Source organism: Falco naumanni, chromosome 9, assembly GCF_017639655.2.
Source record: "Falco naumanni isolate bFalNau1 chromosome 9, bFalNau1.pat, whole genome shotgun sequence".
Classification (NCBI taxonomy): Eukaryota; Metazoa; Chordata; class Aves; order Falconiformes; family Falconidae; genus Falco; species Falco naumanni.
In genome coordinates, this window is record NC_054062.1 from 36,911,847 (window position 1) to 36,925,497 (window position 13,651).

The 13,651-nt window shown below is 42.9% G+C and overlaps 1 protein-coding gene across 5 annotated transcripts in view; it reads left to right on the forward strand.

Annotated features, from left to right (window-relative positions):
• Nucleotides 1-13,651, forward strand: part of JMJD1C (jumonji domain containing 1C) — a 153,517-nt gene that overhangs the window by 107,283 nt on the left and 32,583 nt on the right. For 4 of the 5 annotated variants that reach the window (XR_005829634.1, XM_040606444.1, XM_040606445.1 and 1 more), the window contains 6 exons: nt 3,648-3,772; nt 5,040-5,183; nt 5,302-5,494; nt 5,582-7,251; nt 10,359-10,531; nt 10,870-13,073. Coding sequence is in view for 4 of the 5 variants with exons in the window: in XM_040606444.1 (XP_040462378.1) it covers nt 3,648-3,772; nt 5,040-5,183; nt 5,302-5,494; nt 5,582-7,251; nt 10,359-10,531; nt 10,870-13,073 (4,509 nt within the window). In the remaining variant the exon portion in view is untranslated. Of the gene's footprint in view, nt 1-3,647; nt 3,773-5,039; nt 5,184-5,301; nt 5,495-5,581; nt 7,252-10,358; nt 10,532-10,869; nt 13,074-13,651 lie in introns of those variants that run through there. The other variant, XM_040606448.1, reaches the window with a different exon arrangement.

Sequence of the window (13,651 nt, forward strand, 5' to 3'; positions counted from 1 at the left end):
TACTTGAGCAAAGCCCCAGCAGTATTGGAATAGTCACCTAAATGAAACTGCCAGCCTGTCATCCACACAACTCATTTATGTCCCATCTTTCCAGGAACTGTATTTTTTTCTTATATATATAATTTTATATAATTTCTCAAACATATGTTTAGATGCTTGGAAGTGCACAAATTAGGAGTATTTTAGATGAGGAGGTGAATTTAATTCAAACGCTCTTGCAGACTAGCTCTCCTCATCTAAGGAAAAGCTGCAGTTCAAATGCATTGCTCACCTGCTGTGGTGCAGTGTGACCAGAGGAGAGACACGCACTTCCTCGGGCGGTGACATCCCATCCGCCGTGACAGCCTTTGCAGTGCCACCAGCTCAGGCCCACTGGACGGTGGTCAGCCAGCAGAGAATGCTGTCGTGTTCTCCTGGGGCATAATCTGCTCCTGGTCCTGGAGACTTTGCATTTGGCACGAACCTTTCAATGGCTTACAGGCAGCCCTCTAGCAGTGCTAGCTGCTGTAATCTAGTCATGTTATCCTTCTTTTCTCCTCCCCTCCCTTCTCTGGTTTTCTTCATCTTCTCCGTTATTACCATTTTCCTGTTCCCTGCAATTTAAGCAACATTTTCAGTTATACCGTGTCTAGACACATCTATTAAGGTTGTTACCATATTCTCTTACTTCATTCTCTACAGCGTTTTTAGGATCCAGCCTTTTCCTTCTTGTCTATGATGCTGAAGTCTTCATCTCATGTCTTACTATTTTCTACTTAGACTACCACAGTTAAAACGCACTTTATCTGAAGAAAGAAGAGGGTCAGATAAAAGTATTGAAATCAGGTTCGAAATGTTTGAAAGAAACATGCCAATTTGAGGAGGAGGAATTTCAGTCAGAACTGGTCCAGTTATTTACAAGAATGAGACTAAAGAAAAAAATTGGCCCTTCTAACCTGTTCTTTGGGCAGCAGTCACAGCAGCAGGCTTTGCAGTAGAGATTGTAGATTTGACAGGAAAGTAGTTTATTCCTTGTTTAAAAAAAAACAAACACAACCATCACCAAAAAACTCCTCCCAAACTTGGCCAAGTTGAAGGCTTTAGGGACGAATAAAACCAGTTCAAGGAACATAGTAAAATGTCTTTGATACTTAACAATTAAAATCTTTGAATTTTTTCTTCTTGTTAGATTTACTATCACTACAGTCAGTGAGGCTGCATGTATAATAATCGTCTTGAAACACTTGAGTGTGCTTCAGCCCTGGAGATATTTCCTGATAGTACTGCACAGGCTGTTTCAACAATGTGTAGCTGAGCGTGATTCAGCCAGGGACTGGAGACAAAGCCAGGCTTTTCCTGTAATGGCTGCTTGTGGCTGGGCTGGGCTGGAGCTCAGAGCCGTCCTGTGTCGTATGACCACAGGCTAATCTTTCTCCTTCTTCGTGACACCCAGCAGCACATTAAAAAAAAAAAAACAAAACCAAAAACCAAACAAAAAACCCAAACAAACCACCACCACGTTTTTTAAAGGTAGATAAAGTGTCTTTTAAAAATAGATAGGATAATAGCTGGGAGGAGGGGCAGACACAGATTAGAGCAGGGAGTAAGAGGAAGGAAATTGGCACTGGGTCAGTGCAGAAGAGTATAAGAGAAGCTGGAAGCTGATGGGGAAGGATGGAGCTTGTAAGATGAGAAGACTGGGAAAGGACTTGGAAGGCAGTGGCCTGGAATCATAAATGCTAAAATGAGAGAAGCTGGGGAGAGGCTGGTTCTGGTTATGCAAGAGACTGAAAATCATTGTGCAGTTAACAGCAGGCTGCAAGAGAGGAGGAACTGGGATAGGAACGTAGGAATGAGAAATGCACACGAAGAGACACAGGCAAAATTTTACTGAGACTGTCTGAATAAGGCAGAGCTTTGGGACAGTGATTAAAAGTTTGAGACATGGAGAATGCAGTTGGGTCAGGCAGCCAGAAGTGTGGGAGCTGAGCTGGAGGCGTTTTGCAGGGGCATGTGGAGTAAGCGTTGGAGTGGAGCCATCAGGAAATGTGTCCCCACGGGAACCCCGTCTGGTCCGAGACAAGGAATGAGAGACATAAGCTTGCAGATCCTTCCTCTTTTTATGGTCATACGTGTCAGTGATTGGCAGCACCCATGCTGGTGCACTTCTGACCCTTGTCTGTGCAGCTGGAAACGTGCTCCAGGGACGAGTTAACACCAGTAGCTCACAGGGTTCAGTGGGTCTCAGGGTTTCAGTTGTGCAGTGAATGATGTGAATGTGGGTGAAAGAAGGGTGCCACTGCATGGTGTTTCTGTTCCTAGCTGTTTTAGAACCTAGATAATCGCATGCAAAAGGTATTTCAGAAGGCCTTGCTAAGGTTCCACAATTAAATCCTAAGACCACTTGGAAACGTCTAAATTATTACTGCTTTTGCACTTCTCCTGACTTCTCAAATATTGACATTAAAAACAGTCCTTATGAACATGTACTTCCTTGTGCAGAGGTTATAACGGACTCAGTCATGTGAATACGGATATTTTGCTAGAGAAAGATCGGCAAGGTCCCTGTCTGTTTGCTGCAGATGTTTGAGCTTGCTTAATGTACTGGGCAGAGGTTGGAAAAAATCTTTTAAGACTAAAGACAGGGGAATTCTGGCCTTGCCTGTGCGGTTGAGCAACTAAGCACTCTTAAATCATTTAAGTTAGGCTTTTTGTAGGCTGCCACTGACTGGTTTTGCTTCCGTTCCTGTATGCCTGACGTGGGGTTTGGTTGCAGAAGTAGCAGAACCCACACAGTTGGAACTGAACTCAGTGGCAGTGTGCTTGGTCATACAAAATGCTATATAAGCACTTCAGTGCAATGAAACTTAAGTGTGTTGATAATCAAGAACATGGGATAAGATTGTTGAATCTCAATTTCTGGGTCTTGAAACCAACTACAGAAATAAAACTACTGTATCATACTGTCCTCCCCACCCCCACTGACTTTTGGAGGTGAATTAAAATGATTCTGCAGAGTGACTGTGTGTGGGGTTTCTTTGCAGTTGCTACATCTGAAAACAGGCGCTAAAATCCTCACTCAGTGTGTGTGTGTGTGTGTGTTTTGGAGTATTCTGTGTGGCCATAGCAGGGACGGGATCACTCGGCTGCCTTTCCAGCTGCTGTAATGGAGAGAAACTCTGTGGTCACTTATGGGAAAGACTTGGCAGATGGAGAGCCTAACCACTGAGATGTAAATCTTTTTGCCAGCAAAGCAGCTGGGCATGTGACTAGCCTGTTAAATAGCTTCTGTGTAACCTGCTGCTGCCACTTTCTGGCCTTTCAGATTACTTTCCTATGGTTCCTGTACGTAGGCAGGAATCTGTCCATCGTTTCTCATCATGGTTGCAGCAAGATTTAGTTAGATAAGAAAACAGTATGTTAAAAATACTAGCAGAATTGACCTTAAGGCATACTTGAATGTACCAGTTGCGTTTCAAAATGTCTTCCTGAGTAAAAGTCAAATCCACAGGCAGTGCTGTGCCAGAATTGCCTGTAGTTTGCTGTCCATGCCGTGCACGCGATATGTTTGCTATGAGGCTGAAAACCCAGGAAAACCCATTGATACTTCTTTCTTTCCTTTTTTTCTGAGTTCCTCAATGGCTTTTTCATTTCTTCCCCTTCTAAAGGTCCGTACTCCTTAAATGGTTATAGGGTGAGAGTGTACAGACAGGATTCTGCCACCCAGTGGTTTACTGGTATCATTACCCACCATGATCTCTTCACCCGCACTATGGTTGTTATGAATGACCAGGTGAGTTTTGGTATGTGTTACTCGGAAAACAAGCCTCAAGTAAACTACACGTTGGGAGTTCTTACAGGTTTTTTTGTGGTGCTCTGAAATACACTAAGCTGTTCAGTTCTAGCAGGGCGAGTCTTATTACTGCGCTGAAACTGCAGCATGACTTTGCATTGGGCTAGCAATTAAAACCATCCTGAGGCTGAATGTTTGTGCAATCATGTGATTAATACCAGTTCTACAGTTTTGCTTTTCTTCTGCTCTCACCATTTGACTAGTGAAGTCTTTGAAGGGAAGCGATCTGGTTTTAAGAACTGGTCTTCCCTGTCAGCTCTCTTGAGAATTTCTTTTCTCAGCGCTGAAATCTTCTAGCACTGCAGTAGCGATTACTTCTTCCAAGCAATTGAAATAACCGCCTCCCACAATTTATTGAATTAAGCATTTACTCCAGCCCTAATTTACATTTACTGAGGTGGGGTTTAGTTGTATTTCTGAAGCTGATGTTATAAAAAGAATTAATACTGGTATTTTTAGTGGCATGGCACTAATGAATTTTATTTCAGGAGACCAGGGTAATGATTCATTGTTAATATGGGGAATGACCTGTCTCTGCCTTGAAATGACTGACAAAATCATATGTGACAATAAAATTTAAGACTAGTCTAATGCTCAGATACATTCTTTCCCTTAATTTGCTCTAATTAATTTTCCCCAAATGTTATTTTTTTCACTTTGTGACACATTGGTTAAAGATCTGGTTAGTATTTCCTCCCTTCTGAAATATCCCTCCCTAGTAACATTCCACCGCTCTTAGAGTTGTTCTCTCCAGTTATTTTGGTTCTTTCAGCAGTTTTGCTTCTGTTGGAAGCAGTATTGTAATGTGCTTCTGCAGGATATTTTATAGTGCATTAAATACATTTTATAAAATATTTGTATATTTGAATTTCTGCTTAACATACACTCTATGAAGAGCTCAGTGTCTTAATTTCAAATTTGCAGATCAGTGAAAGGGGGGAAGGAAGTGGTGGGGTACTTCTTTTAAAAAACAAAGTTATTTTTACACTGACATGTAAAGACACATTTGCTTTGGTTTTACTCTTTTCCCAGCCTTTGTTGAGATTCATGTGTCAGATCTGCTCGTTAGGATTAAGTAGGCTTTTTCTCTGATTAGTCTTTAGCACACAAAATAGACTGGTGAACAGTGATACAGAAAATACAGTTGGGCAGTACATGAACATCTGCTGATCTTTTTTATTTTCTTTTTTTCTTTTTAATAAACCAGGTGTTAGAACCGCAGAATGTTGATCCTTCTATGGTTCAGATGACCTTTCTAGATGATGTTGTTCACTCTTTGTTGAAAGGTGAAAATATTGGCATCACTTCACGCCGACGGTCTCGTTCCAACCAGAACAGCAACACAGTCCACGTAGATACATTTATCTTTTTAACTAAGTATTTTTCTGTATTGTAAATATTAAAGATACATGTTTAAAGTCACTGGTTAAAATTGCATTTAAGTTCATTAATCACAAAATTATTTTTAGGGTCATTATACACGTGCGCAAGCAAATAGTCCAAGACCAGCAATGAATTCCCAAACTGCAGCACCAAAACAGAATTCTCACCAGCATCAGCAACAGAGGAATACTCGGCCAAATAAGAGGAAAGGCTCTGATAGCAGCATGCCTGATGAAGAGAAGATGAAAGAAGAAAGATATGATTATATAGGTCGAGGAGGTAAAAGCAGTTATTGGAAAGGGAGGGAGAGCTGCTTAAAACTGTATTAGACTGAAAATGTGATAGAAATGTTTTTATTTTTTACAGAAAACCCCAAGAACAAAAATAAACACTTCCTTAGTAAAAGAAGAAAACCTGAAGAGGATGAAAAAAAATTAAATATGAAGAGACTGCGGACAGACAATATCTCAGATTACTCTGAGAGCAGTGACTCAGAAATTTCAAACAAAAGATTAACAGATTCGTCCTCAGAGCAAAATTCAGAAAACGAGTTAAAAAGCAAGAACACTTCAAAGATAAATGGAGAAGAAGGAAAATCCCAAACTATTGAGGGAGTGGAACAGACACTAACAGATAGGCGGTCTCCATGGGATGAAATACAGGAAGATAAAAAACAAGAAGAGACAGAAAGACTGAAGTCATCCATCTTAGATCAGCAGGAAAAATCTTCACTCCATGCAGCAGAGCAGCCAACACCTTATGAACAGAATGCCAAGGATCCACATGTTCAAGAGTGCAATGCAGAAAAACATACTGCAGAATTAAAAAATGATCAGTTTGTACCCAGACCTCCTACTCCAAAATGTGGTGTTGATGTTACTAATAAAAACAATGCTGAAAAGGAGAGCCAGGATAATGCTGCAAGTACCTTTGGTTTGCAAACGGTTCAGAAAATAGAATCTCACAGCAGCGATTTAAAACAGCAATTTGCAAATGCAAATTTCCTTGAAGCAAGAAAACAGGAAGCTGATCAAAGTTGGGTTAGCGGTGTTAACAAAACTGAATTGATCCAACCTGGGGTTGTAAAAACGTTATCAGTAAATGAACACTTAAATCCTGAAAAAGAAAAAGTGCAGTATGGCTCGTTTATGTCTTCGTTAAGTGTAGCTTCTCTAGCAGAAGAGAGTAAACTGCATAAACAAAGTCCAGTCCCTGATTCTGTGAAGTCAAAACCTAGTGCTTCAGTTGATCATCCTAAAACAAAGTCACCTGATGTTAAGCCTAAATTCACCCAATCTTCTGATACTGTGAAGTCTAAGGTTAGTTCCCAAAACAGCCATGCTACTGGATTAACAAGGTCAGCCAATAAAACTGATCATGATTTGCCTAGGTCTAGTTTTCATCCAGTTCCAGCTAGAGTTAGTGCTCTAGAAGCTACTAAAAGTCCTCTTATCATTGACAAGAATGAACATTTCACGGTGTACAGGGACCCCACTCTGATTGGACAAGAAACAGGAACTAATCACATTTCACCTTATTTGCATCAGCATAATTATCCTCTGCATTCCTCATCCCACCGAACCTGTTTAAATCCAAATGCTCATCATCCTGCATTAACTGGTTCATCCCACCTGCTAGCTGGGTCTTCAGCTCAGGCTCCCTTGTCCGCTATTAACACTCACCCCCTTAGTACCGCATCTCACCATTCTGTTCACCACCCTCATCTACTTCCTGCAGTGTTACCTGGAGTGCCTGCTGCCTCCTTGCTGGGTGGCCACCCGCGACTAGAGACTGCTCATGCTAGCAGCTTAGGCCATTTGGCATTAGCACACCAGCAGCAGCAACAGATGTTACAACACCAGTCTCCACATCTTCTTGGACAAGCTCATCCTTCTGCTTCCTATAATCAGCTAGGGCTTTATCCAATTATTTGGCAGTATCCAAATGGAACACATGCTTACTCAGGACTCGGTCTGCCCTCCTCCAAATGGGTCCACCCAGAAACTCCTGTTAACGCGGAGACTTCCTTGAGAAGGGTAAGTTGAACTCGTTTCTCTAATGACATATTTAGCTGGGGCTGGTGTCTCCCAGCAGTGGTTCTCTAGTTACAGATCTGGTGGTTTGCGTCACACAGTGTTTGGTGATGGCGGGTTTTTTGAGTAGGCAGGTAACTAGGAATGAAAGTCCAATAGTAACTGCTGTCTCGCAGTGGGCGTGAGTAGGGAGTTAGTTCTTCCAGACCTTGATTTCCCAAGTATTTTAAAGAAGAAATGTTTGGTTTTAGTTTATGACCAACTGAGGTCAACCAGTGGGTTTTGGACCTCAAGTCCCCAGGGTAAATTCTGCTACCTCAAACTACGAAAACCATTGTGTAAGTTAAGTACTAGGAGAGGTAGTGCTGTTGTCTTTACAGTGAAATTCACATATGCTTGCTAAGTAATGGAGAAAGGCTGAGATGGGTGGAGTACTAAATCCAGCGGGAAGTTCTGAAAAGAAATACTGTAGCAATTATAAACCTTTCTTGCACTGCACACCCATGTCTCTTGTCTTTACACCTATCTGTGTACCTTCTCTTGGCATATCTTTTTCTCCCCTTCTGTTCCTGTTGACACACATCCCTGCCTTCCCATCTGCGTTCCACTCCTCTGTATTCAAGTCAGGGTGATTCCTCTGTCTGCATGCTGAGTACAACCACTGAAGTCTCAGAAGAAATGGTTTTGTGTTTTTCAGCCTAACGCCCAGTGCGGCGGCGGCGGCGTTTGGCAGGCAGACGTGGCAATTACAGGAAAAGTTTTCTCAGCTCCTGCAGGCTTGGGATATGGCATGCTTATTGCAGGCACCTTAGAGGAACAGTGTAAGATGAAGCATGTGTAGCGCAGACAGAAACTTTGGAGAGCTTTCCTGCCAGCTTCAATCAAACCTCCACTGAGCATGTGCATACTGATCTTCAGAGGCTTACAACTTGGCCTAATTTGGGCAGATTTTCACAGGGACCACAAAAGGCATGTCACTGACAGTGGTCCTCCTGCCAGATTGTAAGCCTTTGCGTCAAAACTTGGAGTTCCTGAATGGTTATAAAGATTTTTTTCTTTTTCATCATGGGGAAAGCTATTCTTCCCCAGCCTCATTTTTGAGAAAAGCCAAACCCTTGTGGCTAAGTCTTTCCCAAACAGCCAGCTTGAGTTGGCCTTGCAATAAGAAGTCAGTTTGATTTAAAATGTGATAAAGTGAAACGCAGCAGGGAAGAAAAGACTAAGAGAAAACTATAGGTGGATTTATCTTTTCATGTTGCTGCCTGCTCCACCCCATGCTGAAGTCCATTTTAAAGAACTTTGGGTAGACTGTGTTTACACTTTGGCTGCCTGAAGTATGCAGCCCTGCATACTGAGGCACGTAGCTTTTTAATTATGTTGATATGTGGCAATTGTCTTGTGGTGACTTGTCTTCTGGCTCTTGCGCTGGAGGCCTTTTTTAAATATGTCTTAGAAACCCAGAATGGGCGTTTCCAAAGTAGGTTTGAATGGGTGCCACAATTGCAGAAAGGGATCTGTGTTTCAGCTGTAACAGCAGCAGCCACCCTCTGCTGAGGGCTGAGTGTGTCTTTGTGTCACGGGAAGCATGCCCCTCAGCCCACCTTTTCCTGCCCTCCACAGGTGACTGTGGCAGCTCCTGTCTTTGGCCTGGGCCGTAGGTGGTTGCAGGTGGAGTCACAAAGCTATTAAGGCAACGCTTGGTGCTCAAGCAGATGTTCCCCACCTCCTCTAGGGAGAAGGTGATGGGCCTTTTTTGCATAATACTTTAATACAGCTTGCAGGCTATTCATGGGAATTCACCGCAGCGTGGGAACTCCTGGCCTAGCAAACGTGTGCACCAAAACTGTTAGCACAAACCCAAGAAGTTGCTTTACATATTCAAAAGTACAGAAATCAGAACTTGAAAGTTGTAGCACCTGCAGATCTATTCTGTGCTGTGTGCGCGTGTCATGAGAGCTCTTGGCGTCCCTTCTGCTGTAGCAGTTCTCAGCTGGGAGCCCCCGAGGCTGGGGAGGAGAGGCATGGACTGCTGAGAAGCAGGGAAGGGGAAGTAGTTCTGGGCAGGAGTTGGGGGTGGAGCAGCTCTGAGAGACACTGGGGTGCGCCTGGGAGTTTTGCTCACTCTTGTCCTGGTCCCTTCTTGGCTGGTCCCTAGCACTTGAGCACCACTTCAGCAGGGTGCCCTGCCTTGCCCTGCCTTGCCACTCGTCTGTGTGGGTTTCATGTAAGCAGGTCTCAGAGGAGAGAGGGAGAGGGGAAGAGAGATGGAGAGCTGCTCTTGGCCTTTCCTGCAGAGTTGTTACACAAGTTTCAGAGAAGAAATGAAAATACAAACGTACCCAAGTAGTCAATTAGAAAACAGTTCATAAATTAAGACTTATCACTGTATATGGAAGTGAGGATGGTTTCTGTTGCCCATCTTTTGAGTGTTTAGGCACACATGACAGAGTTAACGTGTGCTATGCGTTTGCCCTGATGCAAACTATGGCAGATGTGTGCGTATCTTTATGGTTTTAGTACTGTGCTGCAGATGAAATTAGGCCAAACAAAAATGCCTGGCAGATTAAGATTATCATACTTAATCATTTGCTTGAGAGGGAGGAGAGGAACTGTCCAGGAAAGAGATATGTCTGTCCCTTATATTGAGGTTTTTTACAAAGCTGGGGATGAAATTGTTTTCCAGAAATACTAAACCATATTTGTCTTTTGAAAGAAATACTTCTTGCAATTCATTGAAGAGCTAATGGTCTGTTTACTCATAACTGAAGTTAAGTGCCGTTAGACTATCATTGGTTTGCTAATTTTGATGAGCTTGAGATGCTGTTCTAGAATTAAATATTCATGCTGAATACTTGAAAATTAAACAGTTCTAAGAATGCTTCCAAAATGTGTAAACTGTTTTCTATACCACAAGTCCAGGGGAAGTACAGTCAGATGTTCCAGTTGATCTAAAAGTGACTTAAAATGTTAAATTTTATTTATTGTGTATGATTTGGTGCTGCAATATATTACTTCACTCTGATCATTGGTAGGGCTTGATACAGTAACTCTTGTGGTCCCATGATTATTTTGAAATCCGATTTTGTTTTTGTTTTGGTTGGTGTTAACAGAATACTCCCAGCCCATGGTTACACCAGCCCACCCCAGTGACCTCAGCTGACAGCCTCGGTTTACTGAGTCACATTCCCGTGCGACCGTCCAGTGCAGATCCTCTTCGACCTCTCAAACTGACAACGCATTCCAGCCCACCGTTGTCCAAAAGTGTTGTAGAGCATCACAAGGAGTAAGTTTGCGTTCCATCTCCGTGTGAGAGGGTACATTTCAGCAGCCGACGTTGTCTTACAGCTTCCTTTTAGCTCATTTGTGAACGTGGCTGTCTGCAATACAGGGGGGCGGGAAAGCAGCTTGCCGGTGTGCTGCAAAACAGACTCTGCCCTGGTGACTTGGAGTGGTATTTGAGTTCCTGAGTCATCTGAAGACTTTTGAAAAATTGTACCTAATATAAAGGGAAGTTTATTTTGTGTTAATAGATAACTTTGGTCACAGCATGGGAAGAAAGGTCTTCCATTTAGCACGTCGCACTACCTTCAGACTGACCTCTGTCTGGTTAACCTTTTTCAGAGAACTGGAGAGGAAAGCATTCATTGAACCTTTACGTTCTGTTACAACTGCACCAGTGAAGACAGAGCTAGAGCAAAACAGAACACAGACGGCAAAGGAGAGCCATATGCACAGACATTTCACAGATCCAATGTTGAACCAGCTGCCAAGGCCACCACAGGAGACTGGGGAGCGACTGAGCAAATACAAAGAAGAACACAGACGGATACTCCAAGAAAGTATTGAAGTTGCTCCTTTTACAGCCAAAATAAAGGCACTGGAGGGAGAGAGAGATAACTACTCCAGGGTAACATCCTTATCTTCAAGTCCTAAAAGCCATTCAGTAAAATATGACAAAGATGCCGAACGCTCTGTCTCAGAACTGTATAAAATGAAGCATTCTGTTCCACAGAGTTTGCCACAGAGTAACTATTTCACCACTTTGTCTAATAGTGTAGTAAATGAACCGCCAAGATCATACCCATCAAAGGAAGCTTCATATGTTGATAAGCAAACTAATTGTCCTGCAACAGCAGCTAGTCCCCAGTCTCTCCCCTCTTACATTTCTTCTCTTTCAAAACCTCCACCTTTAATTAAGCACCAACCAGAGAGCGAAGGCTCTGCGAGCAAGATATCTGAGCAGGTTTCACAGTCAGTGCAGTCTCACTCTGTAAATTCTTTTAGAAGTGACAGCAGGAGCCCTACTCAGTTGTCAATCTCGTCTTCAAATACACTCCGGAGTATGCCTGCCTTGCACAGAGCCCCTGTGTTTCACCCTCCTGTGCACCAGAACCTGGAGAAGAAGGAAAGCAGCTATAGCAGCCTTTCACCTCCGACTCTAACCCCCGTTCAACCCGTTAATGCTGGTGGTGGCAAAATACAGGAGTTGCAGAAACCACCAACTTTAGTACCTGAGCCTAAGGAAGCTCAGAACGTTTACAAGGGCGCTTCTGAACAGAATTTGTCAGAAATATGGAAGTCCAGTAATGCCCCAAATAATGAGAAAGCGGATTGGCATGTTGAAAGAATAAGTGGAAAGTCGCAGTCCGCTACAGCATCTGTTATTGTGCGTCCTCCTTCTAGCACGAAATATGATAGCATACCAGTAATGCAGCCTGCTTCCAAAGATCGAGTTAGTGAGAGATCTTCAGCTGTGACAAATCAAGCAGATTGCCTGAAAACAGCGGAAGCCAGGGAGACTGGAAGAATCATTCTGCCAAATATGAACTCAGACAGTGCTCGCACACAGTATGAAAAGAAGTTTCCAGCGGTCTCGCAAGGCACCGTTCCTCATGCTGTCACCCCTACCACAACTATGATTTGCAGTACCAAAACGGATGTCACCGCATCAGCAGCAACAACTACCAGCGTGTCAAGTTGGGGTAGTTCAGAAGTGACTTACTCCTTATCAAACACGGTCTTGGCCTGCACGTCACTGGAGTGTACTGCCTCGAGAGCGGCAAGTCAGGCGGTGGCGCAGACCCAGGAATGCAAGGTCAGCACTCCAGCTCCAGTTACACCCGCCACTGGCAAGACAGGCAGCGCTGCTCAGCCCAGCTCGGGATTCTCCACCTCCACCGACTTTGTCCATTTGAAAAAGCACAAGGCAGCGCTGGCTGCAGCTCAGTTTAAAAGTAGTAACACCAGTGAGACCGAATCCAACCCTGTGAAAAATCAGACATTTTCAGCCTCTGTCTCCCTAGACAGTGCTATCGTCTGTAATACAATAAACAAAGCGAACTCTGTAGGCAGTGGGCAAACTTCCCAGACGAGTCAGCCAAACTACCACACTAAGCTGAAAAAGGCTTGGCTAACAAGACATTCGGAGGAAGATAAAAACACTAATAAAAAAGAGAATTCAGGGAACAGTGTTTCAGAAATTATTAAGCCATGTACTGTCAATTTAATAGCTTCTACATCAAATGATTTGCAAAACAACATAGATAGTAAAATCTTGGCAGATAAGTTTGTGAAGGAAGATAAGCACCCTAGGAGAAAAGCAAAACGAACTTATGAGTCTGGCTCTGAAAGCGGAGACTCTGATGAAAGTGAGAGCAAGTCAGAGCAAAGGACTAAACGGCAGCCCAAGCCAACTTACAAAAAGAAACAAAATGATTTGCAGAAAAAAAAGGGTGATACGGAGGAAGAAGTAAAACCGAATGGTGTCCTTAGCAGGAGTGCCAAAGAAAAAAGCAAGCTGAAGTTACAGAGCGGCAGTAACAGCAGTGAGTATATTAACCTGATTTGGAAGAGGCGGACTAATGGGAAGTCTTAACTGTTAATCCTGGAGGGTTTGTCATGTATGATAGCTGGGAAAAGAGTTAAAAAGCATGCTTGTGTAAATGAGTAGGTCCAGATTTATCTGTCTTGAGGCTATTTGAACTATCCTGGTCTAAGAAATTCAGCGTTTTCTGTGTATATGTATGTATGTTAACAAACTGGTTCTTGGCCTAAAAATAAGCAGTAAACAAACTGGTTTATGCTGTCCATCAGAATTGAACAGAGCGGTGCGTATAGTTGTGCCATTTGTATAGATTTTTATTTTTTTATTATTAAAGATCTAATACGTTTATTTTTAGAGCACTACTGGAGGGAAAGATTCTCTGTTGAACTTTAATTCATCCTTTGATCAGGAAGCCAGAGGCAGTTCCTTGAGAGCCTGATGCCACTCTGTTATGATTCGGTTAATTTAATGAAAGGTTTGAGGGAGACTCATTTCACACTCCTAATGAGCTTGTGTATTACATGGCGTTAACAACCCTCTTGTTTAAAAGGAAGAAAGAAATTTAGGGAAATACAGATT